This window comes from Monodelphis domestica, chromosome 3 (assembly GCF_027887165.1).
Source record: "Monodelphis domestica isolate mMonDom1 chromosome 3, mMonDom1.pri, whole genome shotgun sequence".
In the NCBI taxonomy this organism is placed as follows: Eukaryota; Metazoa; Chordata; class Mammalia; order Didelphimorphia; family Didelphidae; genus Monodelphis; species Monodelphis domestica.
This window is the reverse complement of record NC_077229.1, coordinates 171,419,787-171,445,327: the sequence shown is the minus strand read 5'-3', so window position 1 is coordinate 171,445,327 and position 25,541 is coordinate 171,419,787. Positions and strand designations below refer to the sequence as shown.

The 25,541-nt window shown below is 34.8% G+C and overlaps 1 protein-coding gene across 8 annotated transcripts in view; it reads left to right on the top strand.

Moving 5' to 3' along the window:
* The window catches only part of VPS13B (vacuolar protein sorting 13 homolog B), a 1,055,144-nt gene that overhangs the window by 681,031 nt on the left and 348,572 nt on the right, over positions 1-25,541 (top strand). For all 8 annotated transcript variants that reach the window (XM_056820764.1, XM_056820763.1, XM_056820760.1 and 5 more), the window contains 2 exons: positions 19,080-19,206; positions 22,640-22,783. In XM_056820764.1, the coding sequence (XP_056676742.1) occupies positions 19,080-19,206; positions 22,640-22,783 (271 nt within the window). The remainder of the gene's footprint in view (positions 1-19,079; positions 19,207-22,639; positions 22,784-25,541) is intronic.

Here is a 25,541-nt window from a genome sequence, read left to right as displayed (position 1 = left end):
TATGCTTCCTTGCTATCCATCATAGTCCTATCTTTTAAAGCAGAGGTCCTCAAACTACTGCCCGCGGGCCACATGAAGTACCCTGAGGCCATTTATCTGGCCCCCACCGCACTTCCAGAAGGGACACCTCTTTTATTGGTGGTCAGTGAAAGGAGCACAAGATTTGAATGCTGTATGTAGAATACTGTATGTGGAGGTTCTGCAAAGCGCAAAGTTGCTCACGTACAGTACTACTTCTGGTGACATAATCCTTTATGTGGCACCTTGTTCTGAAAGTAACTGAACGAGAATGAGGCGCCACACAAAGGATTATGTGACTGCATATTATATTGCCCCTTTTATAGGGGCCATTATGTTGTGCATCTGGGGGAATATGTTTACCATTGTACTATTTGGGGGAAGTGAGGCATGTGTTTTTCATATTACAGTCTTTTTTTTACAGGATTACATATCCATAAATATGGACTGCAAGAGGACACACACTAGTATCATGCCTTCTTTTTTCTTGCCATGAAATCTGATTGCATGGGTCTTACCCATTCCTGTGCAAGTTCACAGATTGCAATGCGGTTTGCACAGGGTAGTATAAACTGGAAAGGTGTTGGAGGAACTGGCTCTGTAATTGTGCCAGTTCTCACACCGCACCAGTGTGAGCCTGAGGTAAAAGTGGAATTCCACCAATATGGCCACTGGTGAGGCTTAAATGATGTGGACTGGGAAGGCTGCATTGATGGACACAGATCAGACTGCATTGATGGATAGTGCAGTCTGTATGCCTCTGTGTGGGCAAAATTATTGTTGGTATATTATTTTTATAGGGATATATATGTGTGTATATATATATATATATATGTTCTAATTTTTATTATAATATACTTCTATTCATGGGATGAATGACAATTTCGAAGTCACAGAAGAGCTTGCTGCACTGCAAAGTATCAAAGGAACAACTCCAGGAGAGGATATCTATGAAAAGGTTTCCCAAACTGTGAAGGATTTGGACCTGGACTTGGCTAAACTAGCCAGTGTGACAACTGATGGTGCTCCTAGCATGGTGAGGTCTAAGAAAGGAGTAATTGCTCGCATTAACCAAGAGATGGACAAACAACCATTCTCATCCAATAGCCATACACTGCCTCATCCAACAACCAGCACTGCTATGTAATAAATTACTGAAGTGGGACTCTATTATGAAAATTTTGTTATCTTGTGTTAACTTCATTAGAGCTAATGCACTAAACCACAGACAATTTCAGAAATTTCTGTCTGAGCTAAATGTTGCCTATGAAGATGTTCTATACTACACAGAAGTCCATTGACTGAGTCGAGGGAGTTTTGAGACATTTCTATGACTTACTTCCACAGATTACAGCTTTTATGCTTTCAAAAAACAAAGAAGTACCAGAGCTCAGTGATGCAGAATGGAAATGGCACCTCGCCTTTCTGACAGATGTAACAGAGCAACTCAACAGTTTCAGTGTACAACTTCAAAGAAAAGGGAAGCTCATCTTTGCTATGCAGTCACATGTGAAAGCATTTGAAGCAAAATTGGGCTTCCTTATCAAACAAGTGAGGAGGAAAATTTCTGCCATCTCTCCTTAACTCAGAATCTGTTAGTGTAAAAACCCTTGATTGCATTCCCAAAAGAAACATGTGTGGATTCACTGGAAAAGTTGCAAAAGGAGTTCCAATTCAGATTTAAAGAGCTTCATCTCCATGAACAGGACATACAGCTTTTCTGTAATCTATTTTCTATTGACATTGAAAATGTGGATACAATTTACCAAATGGAACTGGCTGAACTGCAGAATTGTGACTCTCTGAAAGACACATTCAAGTCAAGCAGCTTGCCTAATTTCTATGCATCTCTCCCCTCTGAGACATATCCTAATCTCAGGAACCATGCACTCAAAATGACAACCATCATTAGCAGCACTTAAGTCTGTGAATAGACTTTTTCCAGAATGAAACATCTGAAATCTCCAACCATATCTAGATTAACTGATGCACACTTGCATCACTTGTTATGGCTAGCAATGACAAATATGGAACCAGACATTGACCATCCCATTAGCCAAAAGCAGTCCCATAGTTCCCATTGAAATACTGGTCAGTTTCTTGATTTAAATTTACTTGTTCTTTATTTTAAATATTGTATTTGTTCCCATTTTGTTTTTTTTACTTTAAAATAAGATATGTGCAGTGTGCATAGGGATTTGTTCATAGGTTGTTGTTTTTTTAATAGTCCAGCCCTCCAACAGTCTGAGGGACAGTGAACTAGCCCCCTGTGTAAAAAGTTTGGGAACCCCTATTTTAAAGCAGCTTAAATAAATAATAGTCATCATTTTGAAAAGATTAGTTATTCCTTATTTATTGGTATCTAAATTTCTTCATTATAAAGTATCATACCACATATTCAAACTTCTATACAGTGTTGGTTTTATTTGTTTACAGTAGAGAAAAGAAAGAAACTCTGAAACTTATCCTCATTCATTAAGAAACTAACTAGTGTGTAATAAAAGTGAATAGACTAATTTCCAAAGCTGACATAAACTCATTTGATGTTTTGCCTCATGTTTTCATAATTATTTTTAAAAAAATATTCTATAAGTTTCACGGGGATAGAATAATATGATTTTTTTCCCTTCCTGGGACCAGTTTCCCACATAACTGTACAGGGTATATTGTGGCACCCTACTGAGTTCCTACTGAGAATTTAGACTGCATTTAAAAATAATAATAATGTACATTGCAGGCATAGCAGCTCTAATTCTACATGTATGTCACTGTAGTTTCATGTGATCAAGTGGAAAATGTATTGAGCTTATAGCAAAAGAACCTGGTTTCAAATCCCAGTTCAAATCTGTGACCTTCAGCAAATCACTCGATACCTTTCATTGTCTCCCCAACTTAGAGTTCAATTTTCTCATCTATAAAGTGAAGAGCTAGGATTGGAAGACATCCAAGTCCCCTTCTGCATCTAAATCTATAATCTCATATTCCTGTGTCAGGGATTTTTTTTAGGGGAGTAGGGATGGGAGAAATGGTAAAGAGACTTTGAATAAAAGTTTTAATGAGGTCATGATAGACATAGCCTTATTCAACATAACTTCCCCTTCCCATACTCAGCATCCATTTTGGGGGAGAGAGAAAAGAAAACTATCCATAAGGTAGTATACTCTAAGAAATTCTTCACCTACTTTGTTTTTCTTATGTGAATGATGAGCAGCCCAAGTAACTATAAATACATAGTTAAGGATTTCTTCCTTTCAGTCAGTTATGTGATGGTAAATATGATGAAAGCCTGCCTGTTCCCAACAGTCACATCAGTGATGCCCTTTTTGCATGTGTAGATGATTCTTTTAAAATATTATATCCATAGAGACATTTTCATGTATGTATATATTTACATATATATATAATATAGGCTGGTGATTGTGGATATTCTTTTATCAAGTTTTTTTGAGAGTCATTAATTCTGAAGGGTTTTTTGTACTTTTAGCACCTCCCTGTCCTTTGGATTCTTCCTAAATAATTCCCTTAAAACCCTTTCATTTATTTCAGCTCCAGGATGAATGTCTATGTAAAATGTCTAATCTTGCTGCTTTTTCCATCTCAATTCTTCTTAATATAATTTCTCTTTCCTCAGTAAGTATATCCAAGATTATGATATTAGCATTCAGATGTGGTAGTTCTGTTGTTTTTATTTGTAAAAAGGTGTTTTTTTTTTTATAAAAGTCTTTGTAAATATTTTCATTTCTCTTTTGTGTTCATTCATTTTTTGCTTACACTTTCTTGCCCAGGATGGCTTTATTTACTTCACTCTCTCTTCAAACTTTCTTTAAATTGTGTTCATCATTCTCTATTTCTACTTTATGAAGTGATAACTATTCATAATCTCCCATCATCCTTATTTTCAAGATTTACAAATGAGTTTATATTCTAAAACCATTATATCCTTTGGCTTCCATCTCTCTTCACTTGCAAGTAATTCAAGTGATTGTAGACCAAATTGGGTTTTCAAATCCTATCACTTAAATTCCTGTCATTTTTATGTTATTTTGCTAATTAAAGCTTTCTTGTCCACAAATAATAAAGAAATGAAAACTACCTATGGATATTGTTTTCTTAATCTATGGTAAATCTCAGGGAATGTAGTATAATTTTTCCCTTACTTCATCCCATTCCTCACCAAGTAGTTTTTAAAATAGAAAGGTTTATATATATGATTATTTTTTTAATTCTGAGGAGTTGAATTATAATATTTAAAATAATAAAATTAGTATTAAATAAGAAAAAGATTGGGTTGCTTTGGTAGATAAAGTACTTCCTATCTCTGGAAATGTTCAAATAGAGGATTGATGACTAATGTTCTAGAATGTTTCATAGGAAGAATTCCTGTATATGTGGCCAGGATTGGAACTAGATAGCCATTAAAATATCTTATTTCCCTAAAGTCAATATGAACTGTAATTGTATTCTTTTTTCCCTTTTAAATATATTATATCATTATATCCAATCTTTTCAAAACCTTCAGATTGATCCAACTCTCTTTGAAAAAAAAAAAAGAGCCAAAAAAATTTAATAGAATGGCATCAGGAAGACTTATCTTCCTGATTTTAAATCCTGCCTCAGATACTTGTTTTGGACCCTAAACAAGCCACCTCACCCCATTTACCTAAGTTTCCTAATCTGTAAAACACTTGAAGGAGGAATTGGCAAACCACCCCAATATCTCTGCTGAGGAAACCTCAACTAGGGTCATAAAGAGTCAGATATGATTAAACCAAATGAACACCAGCAACTATTCACTTATTATCCCTGTTTTTAAGGAAAAATTCAAACCATATGATCAGATGTTTAGAGCTGAAAGTGACTAAGACATGGCCCTCCCTCTTCACTTTGCAGATGAGAAGACCAGAAATGTTAAGTAAAGTTGGCAAAAGCCACAAAGGTAGCAGATCCTGTGACTCCAAAACAATGCAAATCCCATAGTGAAAAAAATTATACTCATCTATAAAAACACAACATCCAAGTTAAAACCTTAGCTGACAGAGACAGAGATAGAGTTTGTTATGTTTGTTAGTTTTAGTGATTTTCAATGTATCTCATCCAGGTATCCCCTAAATTTGTTTCTTTTAAAACAATGATCATTGTTTCATTTTGCAAAGTCAAGCCCACATGATTTATATCAGATGTCATATTTTTAAAATATATTTAACTTACTTTAACATTCTTTTTAAAATTGAGTTCCAAATTCTCTCTTCCCCCAGGCACTCCTCCTTCCATTGAGATATCAAGCAGCATAATATCAGTTATATGTGTAAATTATATTAGACATTTTCACATTAGCCATACTGATTTTTTTAAAGCAAAAAAAGTGAAAAGAACATGTTGTGTTGATCTCTTAAAACAATTTTAGGATCATAGATTTAGAGCTTTAAGGGACAGCATTGGCCACTGAATCCATCCCACTTGTTTTACAAAAGAAGAAAATGAGGTTCACAGAGTTTAGGTTAGTTACCTAGGATCATACAGCTGCTTATTATTGGAGGTTGATTTGAACTGCAGTGTACATAATTCTTGAATCCAAGTCCAGATCCAATCCACTACAACCTTAATTTTGTTTTGCAAATTTCAGTGCTCCCCTCTGTGGCATAATTACATTTGGACCACAAAACCAGACCTAAAGAATCACCTCTTCCATATTAAGATTAATTTTTAAATTTTTTTTATTTTCTTCTTGATTACATGTTTATATCATTCTCATTAATCATTTTCTGACATTTTGGAATCCAACATTAAATTTTAAAAAGTAATTCAAAAAAGTTAAATAAATTTCTGTGAGTTTTTGTTTTTGACATGGATGTATATTTCTTCCTCTCCTATACTGTTAAAGGTCATGTTTTCTCTTTTATTTTTTTTGATCCCTCAAAGTATAACACACTCCACAATTTTTTTATGACAGCTTTCCTTGAGTAAATATGTGTGTGTCAGATTGAAGAGAAAGGTAGAAATAATTCATTAGTTTCTTATTCTAAACTATATTAAAAACCATTGCTCTTATGCAGAGCAATTTGATAATATTGCCTGGTTCCTTTTATTTTATTTTATTTTTTAAGACCCTTACCTTCCATCTTGGAATCAGTACTGTGTTTTGGTTCCAAGGCAGAAGAGTGGTGAGGGCTAGGCAATGGGGGTCAAGTGACTTGCCCAGGGTTACACAGCTGGGAAATGTCTGAGGGCAGATTTGAACCCAGGACCTCCCATCTCTGGGCCTGGTTCTCACACTGAACCACCCAGCTGCCCCTCCTGGTTCCTTCTAAATAATTAAACTATGACTACATATTTATTGTAAGGGGTTTCTTTTTCTTTTTTTATTTCTCCATTAGGGCACAGAAAAAAAGAAAACAAATGCTTAATTAATCAATCAATAGATAAATAAATCAGCTGTAAGAGATGCTTTTAATGAGGCACTGGTACAGCCAGAGAGCCCTGCCTGTGCTACTACTTAATGAGGTGCATCTCTCTAAGAGCAAGTCAGAGGTATGTTGGACTTCCTCTAAAGTGGAAGGATTGCTAAACAAAGGGCTTTAAAAGGCCTTGAAAGTTTTAAATGTAAGAATACACCTAACTTTGGGAGGCTTTTTATAAAAAACATAGAAAATCTGTTTTTTTTAGTAAGTACTGTAGTCTTGAAATCCTCCTCTGGTAGTTTAATTTTCAATACAACAGATAACCCCAAACTTCTTAATAAGTATTAAAAGTAGGCAATATTAAGTTAGATCTCTTTTATATTATATTGACCTAATCCTGTATGAGGTCATTTAGAGAGAGGCCTTTGTGAATTTTTAGCTTAGAAAGGGGTCTCAAGTTCAAGTCAATGCAGGAGCTCCATATATGTTCAACATTAAAATGTATCCGTTATAATGGTACCTGGACTATACATAGGCTCTGAGTCATGATCCCGTTGGGCCTCACAAGTTCAGCGAAACTGGGCTAGGTCACTATTTGAATGTAGATATGCCAACAAGCATGCCTTTTGGATGCTGTAAAAAGTGTTGCTACTGATTTAGTAGGCTCTGCTTTCTGTTACTAGAATATTAGCCAACTATTCTCTCATTTATTTTTTTTCTAACAAGTGAGAATATTCAGTTATATGGTGATTTCATTCTGCCAACTGAAATTTGTGCTGAAATGTCACTTGGCTACACTGTATAGAGTATACATTTGAAATTGTTGCTCGTACTATATCATAAGGTTATTCTGTAATTCAAAGGGTAGTATAAATGTGGTTATAAATTAATCCTGATTTCCAAGGTCAATTCTTTGGGAGGCCTCAAATGAAAGGAGAATTCTATTTTTACTAAGTACATCTGAAACTCTTAAGTATTACTCTATTTTCCAGGAAGTAATATAGTTTTGGCTTGTTTTGTTTGCTGCTCTGACTACCTATTATATCCTATATTCACCTTATTTTTTCCTTTTATTTTTGTTATCTCTCCTCTTAGGTTATTTTAATTTGACCCTTTTTTATGAATATCACAATAAAGAGTAGTCAGCTATCTGGGTTTAAGTCCCAAAGACATGACTTAATTTTAAAGAATTTTTATGACAAAATGAAAAGATTGTCGGAATTTGAAAATATTTCATAGGTCAAAGGAAAGATACAGGGAAAGCTCATCTTTTCATCTACTTAGTGTATGTCCATGGGTTATACAGGCAGTATGAATAACAATGCTTGGCCTGGAAACCAGATCCTCTGACTACTTTGAGTACTTGTTTCCCCTTCCCAATGTTACCCCAAATAATTTTTGATTGCCCTTTATTATCTCATTAATCAGTAAAGATTAAGAATCTTAAGGATATAACAAGTAGTTGACCTGTCTACAAATAACTATTGGGAATAAATGTGTTTGTGAATAGTAATTTATTCATCTCTAATAGCAAGAGGAATTCCTGGTTCTTTCTTTTTGGTGGCCACATATTATTCATTGTTACCTTTATTTTTACTCCTGGCCTTTCTTAACATATGGTTTTAAAAATATAGTTCTTTAACTATTTTAATGTCTCCAAAAGAGCTGTAGCTAAATATATAACATATGGAAAAGTGAACCCTGGAGTGAATGTACTATGGATACAGAAGATGATCACTCCCTTCATAGTCGTGCATTTTCATGAGCTCATGTGGTGTACACCTGTACCATTGTACTTAGTAGCAAGAGGAGAGATGTAGTAATATAAAAGTGAACATGTTCTTTTTTTCCTGTTTGTGATCAGCTCCACCCATGGCTTAGCAGAATAGCTTCTGTTAGCATACATAATTATTTCATTATTATTTGAGACAAATGTTAAGTACTTCTCAGTCTTTCATCATCATCAGAAAACATTTATTGAATGCTTCTTTTCACTTAGGCTTGCCTTAAGTATTATACAAAAAGAATTGCATATTTTCTATGAAGGGCTATTACAGACTTTAGAAAACAGTAGACACTCAACTTTAACTGCATTCAGGAATGTTTCTTATACTACTTTTGTATCTATTACATGTTTTGCATATTTCAAACATTATACTATGTAAATGTTAGTCATTTCTGCTTCTCTTGTCATTACTGTAGGTTACTACTACCCACAAAAGTTAGCCAATAAACATTTTGATGGATTGATTCAATTCAAATATTATATGATGTTTTTACATTGTATCAATTTATAATTTGCATGGTTTACATTGTTATGGTAGGATTTGAGGTGAGGAAAAAAACAAGACGAAACATATAAATAAATTCTGATTTATTATTTGGGAAGGGTAGGAAGGAATAAGGGTTTAGTAACTTGTACTTAATTTAAAAGCTAATATCTTTTAACTGTCTAAACTGTATTACTAAGCTAAACATTAACTTCCCAATATCCAAGTCTCACACCAGGAGTCCAATTAAATAGGGCCAGGATCTTAAGTTGATAGATGTCCAAGTAAGTCCAGAGATCTTCTCACTGATTGCTGCCAGCAGCCAGGTCCGGAAAAGCCTCCTTTCTCTGTTGGTCACAGAAACATCCTCTTCAAGCCTTATGTCCTTCCAGGAGAGCAGACTATGAGATGAAACCATTGGGCAATAGAATTTTGCCAGATCCCAAGGCTCAGGCTCCCATGTGACCCTAAGTCACATGCTCCTGTCAATCATTCCTTAAGGTTTGCATCTCAGTTTTTGCAACAGTTTTTGCAAACCTTTCATCCTTTATCATAACATAAATTGGCTCATTTGATCACAACAACCCTGTTAATTAGATGCTATTCTAATCTTTAGGTTACACTTGATCAAGTCAAAAGGCCGAGAAGCAATAAACCCTTATTTTATAGATGAGAAGGCTGAGGCTTGTGATGTTGAATAAGTTACCCAAGGGCTCACACCAAGTATCTGAGGTAGGATTTGAAGTCAGATTTTCTTGGCTCCAAGTTCAATGGTATGCATTGTACCTAATTAAAAACATATTGTTAAAATCTATAAGGAAAAGAAATTCCTTTTCAAGTTACAAAATACTTTAAAGACACATTTCATAATTATATAAATAAAAAGGTCTAAATGATTGGAAAGAATTATCACTATGCAACATAATTGTAATAAAATGATGATACTATCCATATTTAGTGCTTCAGAGGAGTACTTTAGAGAATTGGGCAATAACAGTATTCATTTAAAGGAATAAGAGAAGAAGAATATCAAAGGATGTAATAGAAAAATTAAAAGGATAGAGAATCAAAACTATCTTATACTCAATTAAAACCATAAAAGTAAATCAATGTAATTAATCATGATGAATATGATCTAGATGCAAATAAATATAGCATTTGATTACAAACTGCAGAAGAAAGGCCTCATTATTTTAGATGTACTACTTGGAAAACTAGAATGTAAGGTGGCAGAAAACAGTCTCTATCCTATAAATGATCTAAATGTAAAAATCCATATGATATAAAAATTAGAGGAGAATAAGATTTTGTCTTTTATAATTATTAACAGTAGTTGTTTTAACTTGTCAGATATCAGAAAAGATTATAAAAGATGAAATAGAGAATCTATTATACAAAATTTTAGAAGAATTTTTATAAAAAACATTTATGGAGCTAGATTCAGAAGAAAGATTATTCAGTGTGAGAAATAATCTTTGCCTTAATTATCTCCATATAAGTCTGCCATTTAATATCTAATTGACAGAAATATATACCATTAAGAGCCATTCCCAAAAGGCAAGTTTTCAGAGAATATGAACTAATAGTTTACAAAAGAAAATTTATAAATTAATCAGATATTGTGTTCATTTCTTGAAACTATGGTTTAAGAAGGCGATTAATAAGTAGGAGAGTGTCCCAAAGCATAATACCAGAATGATATGAGGCCACATCAAATGATAAAGCTCTCTTCAGATATTTGAAGAACTATCCCATGTAGCTGAGTCCAGACTTGTTCTGTTTATCCTAAAGGGTACAATAATTGGAAATGCAAAGAGGCAAATTTAGGCTTAATATCAAAAAGAAACTTTGTAACAATTAGAGCTATCCAGAAGTATTATAGGTGATGGGTTCTCCCTTCTTGGAATTCTTCAAGCTGAGACAAGTTGGCACTTCTCACATATTTTTTTAGTAGGTATTCCTTTTCTTTGTATAGGTTGGGCAAGATGGCTGCTGATATCCCTTTCAACTCTCAAATTCTCTGCACACTATCCCCATTGCTATTTTTTGTATATCCAAATGGAATGGACAGGAGAAGATCAGGAATATCTAGAATTAGAGGATAGCTATAAAACATAGTATTTTTGCTAGAGTGCAATTTCTATCCAAGAAATCAGAACTATGGAAATTGTTCTTGACTAATTCTTACAACTTCCCCAGGGCAGTGAAAATACTTATATTAAGATTCTTTTAAACGGTCTCAGCACATACTACTCTTCTACTAACTAACCAGTTTAACATGTCCATTGACCAATTTCTTCTCTCCCCTCTCCCTTTCTCCCTTGGTTTGAGCCAAGAGACAGTTACAGACGTGGTTAGAAAGTTTTAGTCAATCATATAAATGGTACAACCAGCAAAAAAGATGGGAAAGAGCAAGCATGACCTACAACACTGCCTGCCCACCTATACACCAGTTCAGTATAATGCCATGTCATTGCTCAAATTAATTACATAATTTAGACTTGAGGTCTTGTTTTTGTTTTTGTTGTTTTTCATTTATAAAACATTTTTCTCAATTTTTTTCTTCTTGCTTTTTACTAAATCTGATTTTTGCTCTGACAGATTGGTAATTGGACTGTACACACCCAATTCAAGGATAACTCCCTTAATGATAACTGTTAAAATGTCTCTTTCATTTTCTGTTGCTTCTTTTTGGTGCTAGCTATATTTGGTACTTACTAATCTTTTCTCAAAGAAAATATTCATGATATAATGGGTTCTGATGCTGTAGTCCATAAGTCTTTGACTTCTCTCGTTCCTTTGTCCATTTTATGTTTGCTGTCTCATTATTTCTGTATAATCCTTTTTACTTTAGAAATGCATGAACCCATAATGTTCCTTCCTAAAATTTTTATAGGGGAATACCTCTTCACTTTCTTGTCTCTTACCTCTCTGATCCATCTTCTACATAACTGCCTTATTGTTATTCCTAAAATATAGGTGCTATCATATCATCCTAGTACTTAAAAATCTTAAGTGGTTTCCTGTTACATGTGGTATTAAAAAAAAATCCTTAGCTTGGCTTTTGAACATAAACTCACATTCTCATTTCATATTACTCCTTTATCACATTCTTTTCAAATGAAACTGACTACATCAGTGATGTAAATAAATGCCATTCCAGTTCTCTCTCTAGGTCTTTGCATAAAAGATTCTACCTATCTGGAAGTTAAAATTTCCAAGCTTCCTTTAAGCACAGACCAAGTACCACATCCTATGTGAGAGCTTTCCAAATTCTTTTGGTCTCCAGACCTTAATATATATTCTCTCTTGAATTTACTTTGTATTGTTTTGTTTCTACTTATTTATGTATGTGTGATATGCCCTCAGTAATGTAAAGTCCTAGAATAAATGGACTTTTTTTGTCATTGGATTCTCAGCACCCATGCACAATGCCTTACCCCTGTTTTGGGGGGGAAGCTTCCCTTAGGCAGCTTGGTAGAAGCCAAGTGGTTGGAGTGCTGCTTTTAGAGTTAGGAAGACCTGAGATCAAATACTGACTCAGATACTGAATAAATTATGTAACCCTGGGAAGATCACTGTGCTTCTTTGGGACTCTGTTGTCTTATCTGTGAAATAATGGTAATAATAGATCCTTCCAACTTCATAGGGTACTTATGAAGATCAAATGAGATAATATATGTGATGGGCTTTGTAAAAATACTATATAAATATTGACTATTTGTTAAACTTAACTGAAATACTTAATTTGTAAAATATAAACATAACTTGTGTATTTTTCTAACTAATTTAAAAAGCAACTTTAAAAGTCAATATTTAAAAGCATATATAGGGAAAATGCTTTACTATATTATCCAGAAAAATTATTATACTGTATAAATTCAATCATATATGAGTAAAGGTTGTCCACACCCAGTATTTTCCTGATCACAATAAATTTCTAGAAAGACTGGAGAGGGCTACAAGGTATTTTGGGTACCCCCTAGGACCTATATCCACCCAAGGAAAAAATTCTTGTTTTGTGTCCTCACACCTAGGACTTTTGTGAGTCCATCCAAACTTGTGTTTTGGATTCCCTTAAGCTTTGGTTTCACCCAAATTTTATGGAATGTTTACAGTACTCATATCCATCTCCATCAACTTTGCTTTCAATTGCCTCTTGGCAAAATTGCTTAACTGTATGCATGGGGACATCTTTGACTAAATCCTATATAATATAAACTTTCCAGAGCCTAGATGGGTGGGAACCTCCCCTCTTTTCTGGCTTACTCTATTTTACTGAAGGACCTAATAAATTTCTTTCTAAAACTATTTCAGGTTTTGGGCCTGTTCTCACCATCAACACATGCAATTCTCATTCATTTCCTTTGAAAATTCTCATGTGTATTATCAGTATCTCTCATTATCAAATAGTTACCTTAAGGAGCCAGAAATTCGTTGTATGGACACTCCCATCACCAATGGAGATTGCAAACTCCCTCTGTGTCTTATTAACCTTTATTCACAAGCTGCTTTGGCTTAGAAATCATTAAATCATTTCTAAATCATTTGTAATGAGTTTCTCATGGAGAGACTATTTAATAATATATATTAAACTGCCTTAGATACTAGCGTCATGATCCTAGGTGAGTTAATTAACTAACTTTTCTCAACTTCTATTTCCTCACCTATAAAATAAGATTAATAGTACAACCGACTTCATCAGTCTGTTGCAAGAATCAAATTAAATAATGTATTTAAAGACTTTAAAATCCTAAAAATATAAGGTAAATATCATTTTATTTTAATAATTATTTCATTTTTATTATTTTAATTCTATGTTCATTTGTGTACAAAGCAAATGTAAATCCTACTCAAAAAGCAGAATAATTGTACTGGCCTAGTAGCAATGTAATTTTTATTTATTTTACTAGCAGGTAGAATACTGTAATTTTAATACTTATTTCCAAACTTTATATGCAACTCCTGAAAATAAAGGAGAGAAAAGGCAAGCCTATGGAATGTTTTGTAATTTAGACAATCATAATTATAAGATTGTTCTAAAATGCATAAAATATATTTTTAATTTTCTAACTTATGAAATGTGAAAATTCTGGGTATGGAAGAGTGTGATATACAACTATAAATAAAGTAAAATATTTATGTGTTTGAAATATTGAAGATATTCTTGATCACACGTTATTCTTTTTAGACATACATTTAAAAATATTAGTCACTAGGGGCCACCTAGGTGGCTCAGTAGATTGAGAGACAGGCCTAGAGACTGGAGGTCCTAGGTTCAAATTTGGCCTCGGACACTTCCCAACTGTGTGACCCTAAGCAAGTCACTTAACCCTCATTGCCTAGCCCTTAGTATTCTTCTGCCTTGGAGCTAATGCATAGTATTGATTCCAAGAGGGAAGGTAAGGGTTTAAAAAAAAAATATTAGCCATTTCAGTATGTAATCTTGGGACACAAAAGTACAGTAAATAAAAACATGCAGTCTATAATTTTTGACTGTCACAGACTTTTTTTAGTCCTTTTAGGTCCACAATTTGAATCAAGTTATTCAGGCAATCTGAGTTACTCCAGCTGTGCTCTATCTCTTTATCTTTTCATTGGAATATCACAAGAGATTTCTGTCAAATGCCTTGCTCCTGTTTCAATGTAGTATGTCCATGACACATTTCAACCATTCAGTACTTAGTTATCCTGCAGTAATGGCATATAAGATAATATTATCCATCACAAATAAAAATGAAAGTCTCATTTAAACATAGGACTTATTTAGATAGTAAGTCAGGCAATAAATATTTTATTAAATTATTACCATGAGACAGATACTGTACCAAGTACTGGGGTTACAAAGAAAAGTGAAAAGTCTTTGCCAGCAATGTGCTTACATATATTTTTTAAATCCCTACCTTCCATCTTAAAATCAATATTGTATATTGGTTCCAAAGCAAAAGAACAATAAGGGCTAGGAAATGGGAGTTAAGGGACTTGCCCAGGGTCACCCAACTAGGAAAGTGTGTTTATAGTCTTATAAGAGAGATACAGTGTAGATAGGTACATACTAAACCCATACAGATGTGTGGTCCCTGATTTCCTGGTCTTTTCTCTGGTCTTTGCCCAGGAATGAACCTTATTACCCTATAGCCACTAGTGCCAGCACTTCTCCCAGGAATTTAGATCAGAAATTGAGTCCCCATGAGCAACCACAAGCAAACCTCTTCACATTGGAACCATGACCAAGGCCCCAGCTCCCCAGCAACCACAAGTGCTATTTCTCCTTCAGGGCTTATGTCTGATTCACAGTTTATTTTTTAATTTTGAGGCTTTGCTTGTAGATATTTTGATTTTGTTGTCTTCTTCTGAGATGATTTTTTTAACATTATTTTATTTGGTCATTTTCAAACATTATTCATTGGAAACCAAGATCATTTTCTTTACCTCCCCCACCACCACCACCCCTCCCATAGCCGACGCACGATTCCACTGGGTATCACTTGTGTCCTTGATTCAAACCCATTTCCATGTTGTTGGTATTTGCATTCGGGTGTTCATTTAGTCTCTCCTCAATCATGTTCCCTCAACCCCTGTAGTCAGGCAGTTGCTTTTCCTCAGTGTTTTAACTCCCACAGTTTGTCCTCTGCTTGTGGATAGTGTTTTTTTTTTCTCCTAGATCCTTATAGATTGTTCAGGGACATTGCATTGACACTAATGGAGAAGTATATTACGTTCGATGATACCACAGTGTATCAGTCTCTGTGTACAATGGTTTCCTGGTTCTGCTCCTTTTGCTCTGCATCTCTTCCTGGAGGTTGTTCCAGTCTCCATGGAATTCTTCCACTTTATTATTCCTTTTAGCACAAAAGTATTCCATCACCAACATATACACAATTTGTTCAGCCATTCCCCAATTGAAGGACATCCCCTCATTTTCCAATTTTTGGCCACCACAAAGAGCGTTGCTATGAATATTCTTGTACAAGTCTTTTTCCTTATTATCTCTTTGGGGTACAAAACCCAGCAGTGCTATGGCTGGATCAAAGGGCAGACAGTCTTTTAGCGCCCTTTGGGCATAGTTCCAGATTGCCCTCCAGAATGGTTGGATCAATTCACAGCTCCACCAGCAATGAATTAATGTCCCAACTTTGTCACATCCCCTCTAGTATTCATTGCTTTCCTTTGCTGTCATGTTAGCCAATCTGCTGGGTGTAAGGTGATACCTCAGATTTGTTGTGAGTTGATGTTTTTATCTTCCCAGTTACCAGAGTAGATTTTTATTGTCAGGTTCGTTTTTTATTGTTTGCTTAGATTTTTATTGTCAGGTTCATTTTTTATTGTTTGCTTAGTTTCCCACCGTATTTCTTTTTTTTATTTTATTTTATTAATTAATTTAGAATAATTTCTCATGGTTACATGATTCATGGTCTTTCCCTCTCCTCCCCCATCGTCCCATAGCTGATGCACAATTCCACTTGGTTTTACATGTGTCATTAATCAAGACCGATTTCCATATTATTGATATTTGCACTAGGGTGATCATTTAGAGTCTATGTCCCCAATCATATCCTCATCAACCCATGTGATCAAGCAGTTGTTTTTCTTCTATGTTTCTGCTCCCACAGTTCTTTCTCTGGATGTGAACAGCATTCTTTCTCTTATGTCCCTCAGAATTCTCCTGGGTCATTGCATTGCTGCTAGTAGAGAAGTCTAGTATATTTGATTGTGCCACAGGGTATGTCTCTGTATATAATGTTTTCCTGGTTCTGCTCCTTTCACTCTGCATCAATTCCTGGAGGCCATTTCAGTTCACATGGAATTCCTCCAGTTCATCATTCATATCTGAATTGTTTCATTTTGGCTTCTTATAGGATTTTCTCCTTAGCTTGAAAGCTCTGGAATTTGGCAATTACATTTCTGGGAGTTGTTTTTTTTTTGGGGGGGGGGGTTAGTGTAAATGGTGTTCTATGAACTCTTTCAATGTCTATTTTGCCCCCTTTTCAAGAACTTCAGTGCAGCTTTCTTGGATGATCTCTTCTAGTATGATGTCAAGGTTTCTGTTTATTTTTGGCTTTTCAGGTAGACCAATGATTCTCAAATTGTCTCTCCTTCCTCTGTTTTCCTGATCTGTCACTTTGTCAGTGAGATGTTTCATGTTTTCTTCTATTTTGTCAGTCTTTTGACTTTGCTTTATTAATTCTTGCTGTTTTTCAAGATCATTGGTTTCCAGTTGCTCAATTCTGGTCCTTATGGCCTGGTTTTCTGTTATGATATTTTTGGTTTTCTGCTTTAACCTCTTGGTATTCAGCTATGATTTCTTCATTTTTTTAACCATTTCCCACTTCTCTTTCCAGAAGGCTTCCATTTTTTTAATAAGCTCCAATTGAAATTCTTTTAGGGCTTTGGGCAATTTCCGTTCTTTTTAGGTTTTGCCTTTGTTTGAGTTTCATCCAGTATTTCCTCTGTAGCCTGGGTTTTTCCTCCATAAAAATTCTTGAGGGTCACAGCCTTCTTTTGGGGGTTTTTGGAAGGATTTTGAGGTTCCTGTGCACAGTTAGCCATTTTCCTGGATGTTTTCCCTTCCCTCTTTAGTTAGAAATCTGAGTCAGCTGGGCAAGTTTTCTGTGTATGTAGTTAAGGAGCAAGGATTTTATCTGTGGCAAGCTCTCGAATCTCCGCAGTCCTTTGCAGCTCTTCTCAGTGCTACCTTCCCAGGGGCTCTCAAGGTCTGTATTCCCCTGCCCGCCTGGGTCTCCGGCCTAGTTGCCCTCAGGGGTAGTTCCCTGAAAGTCCTTGTCAGCTCCCAAGGACCCAGAAGTGCCTCTTGCTCACTCCAGAAGCACTCCTCACTCCCTAGTTCCGGCAGGCACACTAACTTCAGGCACCTAAGGTCTGTGCTCTCTCACGCACTGGGATTTCCCACGTAGTCACCCCCGGGGGTGGGTCCCCTGCGGTCCCAATCAGCTCCCAAGGATCCAGCGGTGCCCCTTGCTCGCACATCCTGGCGTGCTCTGGCTCTAGCTCTGTAGGTGGGTGTGGGGGAGGGTGGATCAGTTCGCATTTGGGTCAAGATCCTTTTACCCTCTTATAGACTGGAAAAGCCCCAATACCACACACCTTCAATGCTGTGCCCTACTGTACAGCTCCTCTGAAAATGATTCTTAAGGTCTTTTCGGGTAGTCCTTGTTGTGTGCTGGGGAGAGGAATTGACCCGCATTTAGACTGTTGCCATGCTTACCCGGAAGTCCACTTCCATTCCTTTTGACTGAAAATGCTCCTCTCTGCCCTTGAACTATGTCCCAGAGGTGGATAAAGGATAAAAAAACATTGTCTGGTCCTGCATCCAGTGCTAACACAAGGATAACCTGATATTTCTTTCTGACCAGTTGCCAGGTCCCCTTACAATCTCTGACTTGAGAGCTCCCAAAGATGCTGCTCCTTCTGTCTCATGCTGTGTTTCATCCAGGTTGGCTCTGAGCCAGCGTCCTCCCCATGTCCCAGATCTTTCCTTCTGACCACTTATGTTTTCTTAGTCTGAAAGAACATCTCACTGTGACTTTTTGTTAGCTCTGGCTCTATAGTATTCTATTTGAGACATTGTTTTATTATTATTTGGAGCAGAATGTAAGAAGAGTTCATCTGAGTGCTTCTCTACTCCACTATTCTCCCCACACCCTAGGACTATGTCTCAATTTCAAACTGTCTTCTCTAATGCCTAGCACATTGGTGTATGCACAGTTTTTTTTAATAAAGGGTATGCTAACTTCATTACATTAACTGAAATATTCTATGGGCAATATAATAAAGGTGAATAAGACATGCAATCAGAAAACCCAGTTTCAAATTCTAGCTCCTGCACTTACTAGCTGGGTGATTACATTGGCAAGCCATTCAACTCTCGGCGCCTTATGTTTCTCCATCTGAAAAATGGAGGTGTGAAATCTTTACTACCTGCTTATTTGTTTGTTGTGAGGAATAGTACTATTTAAACTTTAAAGTACTATAGAAATGGGAGCTACTAGTAGGAATGACATAACATAAATTGAAATGCAAATAATTTAATAGAAAGTATAAAATGATCATAAAGGAAAATTGTGTGGATGGTAATCTTGAGCATTTTTACTAATTTGGTTGGAGACAAAAGCATTAAAAAGAAAGAAACAGACAGGTGAAAGACACGTAGAGAAAATAGGATCGGTATGAAATTGATAACTATGTTTGGATTTTTCCGTGACTTTTCTTTATTTTTACCCCTGTAAACCTAAAATCAAGGTATAACTACAATAGAAATAGAACTTCTTAGTCACTATATATACAGTACTGTGTATGTATATAATTATAGCTTTAATGAAAATTAGCTCCAGAAAAGTGTTATGGACATTAATTTTATTTACTTTTGTTTCAGCATACAGCGACATCAAGAAAGGAGAGCGATTTTAACTCCAATCTTAACTGATTTTACTGTTCGAATAACTGGAGCACCTGCAATCATTTTCACCAAAATCATTTCATCAGAAAACTCGCATACAGAGGTTAGTATACAGTTAAAATTAAATGACATTAAAACCATCAGCAAACATAATTTTCAATAGGGATAAGAGAGAAGCCTTCCCAATAAGATTAGGGTGAAACAAAGATTCCTGTTATCACCACTCTTAATTAATATTATACTAGATCTTATAATTTCAGAAAATATATGTTGGAAATTCTTATTAATTTAAATATGAATGTAGGAAATACCTTTAGTATTTTTATTAAATGACATTAATTCAATGAACATGGGTGTAAAAATTAGTATCTTCAAAGTTGAATCAATTTAGACTGCCAGGTATCAAATTAATTCATCTAAGTAAAAATTGAATAAATTAATTTGTCCTATTTTGTTCATCCCCCCAAAAAAATGGGTGGCAGGTGCAGCTAGTTATTAAATTGGATAGAGCACTGAGCAGCCTTGAATCAGGAAGATTCATTTTAATGAGTTTAAATCTAGCCTTAGACACTTACTAGCTATGTGACATTGAGCAAGTCTCTCACCGCTTTTTGCATCAGTTTCCTAGCTGGAGAAAGAAATGACAAACCACTTCAGGACCTTTGTCAGGAAAACCCCAAATGGGGACAGGAAAATCTGGACATGACTGAAGCAACTGACCAATATGCCCAAAATTATAATCTGCATGAAAATTGTGTTAGTTTTTATATGCATTTGTTTATCGGTGTATATATTGCTCCCTATCCTCTCGCAACCCCTTCCCCCCCCCAAAAAAAATAGAATGTAAACTTCTCAAGAGCAGGAACTTTTAAAATGTTTGTCTACTCTCTAGTTCCTAGTATGGTAACAGGCTAAAAATATTTTAGTAAGTGCATGTTGAATTAAATTGAATTGTGTTAAATTTTATTGGTTGGACTAACTTAAATTGGTGGTCACCAGGGATTTAATTTCCAAATCCCAAAATAAATAACTCAAGTAAATAGAATTATGGTAGTTTATTTTACAATAGATGGAAGATATTAAGGAAGAGAGAAAAGGGGAGAGAGGGAGAAAGCTCTGGCTTCATCTGAGCAAGGTAGAAATTCTAAGGCACCAGTCAGGGGAAGAGTCTCAAGAAGATGGGCCTTTCTCGGAGGTTCACACCTCCAGAAAGGGCAAGGAACTTAAGTCAGCCTTTCACTCACCACAGTGATTGTCTAAAAGGAAAGCAGTCTTAGGTCTCCTGTACAAGCTCCTCCAGTTCCATAGCCCAGTGTCTTCACTTCAAGTCTGAATGTCTGTCTTCCAGTCTCTCCTCAAGTGTCTTTCTTTACTCCATCCAAGAGTCTCTCTTCACTCCAAGTCCAATTCCTAGTGACTGATCATGATCTATGTGTCTCTGTTTCCACTATTTAAAGACCTTTTTCTCTTGTGTCACCTCCCCTAATTTTTACGTCTACCAATCACAGCAGATGCTCCTCTCCAGGACTGCCCACTCTTTCACATATGGGTCACAGACCTCCCACTCAATGTATTAAATGGGTATTCATACCTTTTTTTGGTTAGTTCACACCTTTTTGTGGTTAAAATGGGTAGATCTACTTTAAGTACTGGGTTTACACTTTAGGGATTAGAATCTAAAAATAGACAGGGGATTACAATTTAATTTTCACAATAAAGGAAGAGCTAAGTACCTTCATTGTTACAATCAGGGGAGAGCCAAATCCAATCTTTACAATTGCAACTATTCATTGCATCGCAAATTAATCATTCTTATAATAACTGATTTCTGTTATTGGCATTTCAGAAAATAGAGTTATAGATAATATATTTATGCATAAACAACAAAAACTGTTAACTGGAGTTTTTTTCCAAAACAATCAAGGCATTTCTAATACATAGTCTCATTTTGTTCTTATATAAGCTTATTAAAAGAAGAGTAGATAGGAACCATTATGCCCATTTTTAAAGATGAAAAAATTGAAGCATAGGAAGGGTCAATTTCCTGACACATGACAGCTAAAATTTATTCACCAAGGCAGGATTAATGATCACACCTAACAACTTCTTATGCAACTTTTTTTTCTATTGCACTAATGCTATGATTTAGGTCTAGAGTCTCTTAAAAAGCTACTATATTATATTGTATGACTTTTAAAGTGGCTGTGACATGTTGAAACTGTTAGTATGTATTTCCTCTATATTTGATTCCATAAATTCAATTCAACAGTCATTTATTAAATTCTTCTCTAAGACACTGTGCTGGTTGATCAGAATATAATGATTAAAAAATAAATTGTTTGTAAGAAACTTAAATTCTGTTGCAAAACCATGGCATGTACAAAAATAATACAAGATAAGAGGACAAAGAAAGTACAAAGAGAAATCAAACTTGTTTCTCTAGGAATAAATGAGAAGTAAAAGAACACCAAAAGTGTGGGAAGAGGGGCTACTAAGCCCTTGCAACAGCAATAATTGCACACTTTCAATTGCATTGAAATATTTATGCTCTCTTTTCATTTAATCATTTTTACATTAAGTGATTACTATATGCAAAACATTGCATAAGGTGCTGGGGATTTAAACATGAAAAATTACATCATTCCTAAAGGTGCTTATTAAATAGGACATAAGGTAGAATATGATTAGAGCAAAGGAAAGATAAAGTGTTGTCAGAACATTTTAGGGATTAGAACAATTTCGCTTGAGAAACGAATTGAAAGGGGTAGAAGCAAAAATATAATTATATTACTTATGTATTTCTTTAGGGTAACAAAGCATACTGCTCTAAAGTTTCTTATTGGTGCTTTGACCAATCCTTATATCCTTGAATACAATTCATCTGCTGTGTACTTGCATGCAATTAAACATTACCAATTTTAGTTCATGACAAGAAGCACATTTGGGCTTAATAATGGGGAGCTGCTGAACTGTTCATCTCTGTTTTCCATCTCAGCATGTTTTCCAACAGTGAATGGTCAAAAGCTCAGTTATGTTGTTTTGCACAAATTAAGTAGTAGACTACCTAGCATTGATCAAGGTCTTAGTAATTTAAAGGAAAAATAAAATTACTTAGCCTAGCTATATTTGGCTTCAGCACAACATTTCATTATAAATCATATAGTCTTTTCTCTGAAGGAAAGTTTGCTACAGAATCCCATTCTCTTTCCTGATCAATAAGGTGAAAAATCTAGCAGTAATAGTTTTGAATATGAAAAAGCAGAAGGGGATTTGGCATATGAAAATCATTTATTACTAGCTGAATATATATTATCTACATTTTGGCTAACATTCCAGAATTTCTTCCTTCCTTCTAACTCCCATCATGTTTAAATGCAGATGACTCTACTTCTCTTCCTAATAAACAGATTTTAGTCTCAGTTGACTTTTCAGAAAGCTAATATATGACAGATAAGAAATAATGATAATCTTGTTATCTTGTAATGAAAGTTATCTGCATGTATATTTTATCTGGTATTTGGCTTCTTTTCCCATAGGAGATTTTAGTGTGTGGCCATTCCTTGGAAGTGAATATAACCACAAGTCTGGATTTCTTCCTAAGTGTGGCTCAAGTTCAACTCCTACATCAGTTAATAGTAGTAAATATGGTTGGATTGGAACCTTCAAACAAGACCACAGAGGTAACCAATATTACCTGATTTGTGTTGGGCTATCATCATTTGTGCCAGACATTTGGAAAACTATAATTAAAATAAGTGCTATATGGTTATTTTGTATTTAGCTTCTTTTGAAATATGCTCATAAATCATTCTGGGATTGGGGTTTTTATTTGTGAAAATTGCTTGGCCTATTGTTCCATTGCTTAAAATTCACCTTTGGAAAATTGCTGTGGCCTGGCCTTTAAAAAGCTTATTTTTAAAAATATGATTTTGTTACATTGCTAAAACTTCTGAGATGTAATGCAAGAAACATGGTACAACTTTGACTTTACTTAGATAGTTTAGGGACAGGGCCTCTTTTGGAAATGAACTTGTAAGAGTACTATGGGAATATCTTCAATAAATAACTTGCAAGCACTCATTTCCCATGATCAGCAAAGAATGAACATAATCATGAAAGTTGAATGCCTGCCCAGAATTTTAATTTTGAGCTGGTGTGTGGAAGTCTTACATTGTAACTGCAGAGCGTGTCCAAATACAGGGAAAAAAACTGCTAAGTAGCTACATATTTTTAGTTGAGGGTTCTTTTACTAATTGTCTTTCTTATTCCATTAATCACATAGAAAGTCTCCCATAAAATGCATTTAAATAAAATTATGTTAAGATGTTGATTTTGCATGTAACCTGCCACTATCCTTGACTTCTTTACTTTAAATGGTGTGCTTTAGCTATTTCATTGTTCATTTCAGCAATTTTTTCTTCTTTTGTCTTGGATTTTGTGAAACCAATATTGTGAAGAATAAAGCCAATTTTTAAAAGTTTATGTGGAGAATAGATTCTGCAACTCTATCATCTTTGTTAGTCTATGGTTTCGTTTTGAACAATATACTTTTAAAAATACATAAGGAAACAATAGAACTACATAGACTTCAAAATACTTTGACTTTTTCAGTATACATTAGGCATTTGAGAATTGCAATTATCTGACATTAAAAATAAGTGGGGTTAAATAGCTTCTCCATTATATTTTCAGTAGACTCTACTCAGCATATTATATTCCAAAAAAAAATAGTATTTTACCTACTCTATTTTCTTTTTACCCTTTGTGTGTATGTGTAATGGGAAATTTAACTCATAGTTTTCTAGTGTTTTTAGGGCAACTATAAAGTTTTCAAAATGTGTAATTGATTATTTTCCTGTCCACTTCAGATATGAGTGAATTATACAGGTCATTTGTGACTTCCAGTTATCTCTGCAGGCCTAGAAACTAAAGTGATTTCTTTATCCCAATGTAACCATTCTATTTGGAGTCTATCACCCTCTTAGACCCAGTACATTCATTCAAAAAGCAATTATTTAGTATCAGTTATATCCTGGGAAATAGTGATATGAAATCATAAAGCAGTTCCTGCCTTCCAGGAGCTTATATTCTATTGTGAAAAAAATAAGCTGTAATTAGAAAATTAGATTCAAAATATATGCAAAATAATTTTAAAGAGGAAGATAATCCCAACCTGGGGGAAAGGATAAAATTCCCATAGGGAAAAGAATAACTTTTTTTAAAGTATAGAATATATATTTTTAAAAAAACAAAATTAGGAGGGAGATCAGCACACTCTTTAATTTTTCCCAACCCCATCAAGATTGATGCAAATCACATACTATAATCGAAATCTAACTGACTTTCCTATTAGGAATACGTAGGGGTTGGGTGTGGAGGGTCTAACTTAGTCCATAGGAAAACTAAAGTAAACTTGATGCCCTGTCGACCTGAGAATTGACCGATGCAAGCCTTTAGTGACCTTAATTTACTTTTTCCATCTGAAAAAATGAACATTCAGACCAGTTTAAGATTAATTCATTGATTTCTAATATGCAAACAGCTAACTTGATCTTCAATTTTTTCTAGCAGCATTTAAGAATTATACAATTTTCTGCCTTAAATACAGGTTTATATTGTTTTATTTTTAAATTACTGCTGATGCCCTTTGCAGGCTAAATGGTGAATTACAGTAGTTTTAGCTAGCTAAGCTAATATGGAATACCATTTCTCTGACCCTACAAGGAACCTCAGACTGTACCTTTTGTGTACAACTAAGTCCCATCCTTGTTGTGAGAGCTTTCTTATAGTAGGTTCATTTTTAAGTGGTTCCATGTACTCAGGAGGTGACCTTTAAAAAAGAATTACCAGTGACATGGAAGAATGAGTTAATGAGATGGGGAAAAGTACATGGTATAACATGAGAATACAGAAGAGAAAGATGTTTGGGGCTTTTTATTTGTCTAGGTATGTCATGCTGTCTGCTAGGAGAAAACACTTTTCTTCTCATGCCTGTGCCTGCTGGGTATTTTATAGCATATCTAAGCATAATTTAAATATGTTGGAAGGGTTTTCTCCTCCATCTGTGTAAGGTAGGTAAGGAAAACTTGGACATAAGAATTTCTTTCTAAAGTTATAAAAAATGGGCTGAAAAATCAGAACCTCAGATTAATGAGCTAATTCGATTTTCTTTGCGTTCAGAAGATTGATGAGATATTGTTTTCTGTATAGTTGTGTTCAGCTGTGTCATAATTTCATCTTCTATGGCTTCACTGTTATTTTTCTGATTCCATTATTTGATTTCTAAATTGTTAACCATTTTCAAAATATTTCCCAAAATGGTCCCTAAATACAACCTAGTAATTCTAAAACTGTGGGGAAAATCCTAGATGAAAGTGCTCATAAAATTTTAAAATAGGTTAAATAAAATTAAATTCTAGGATACCACAAAGACTGTTT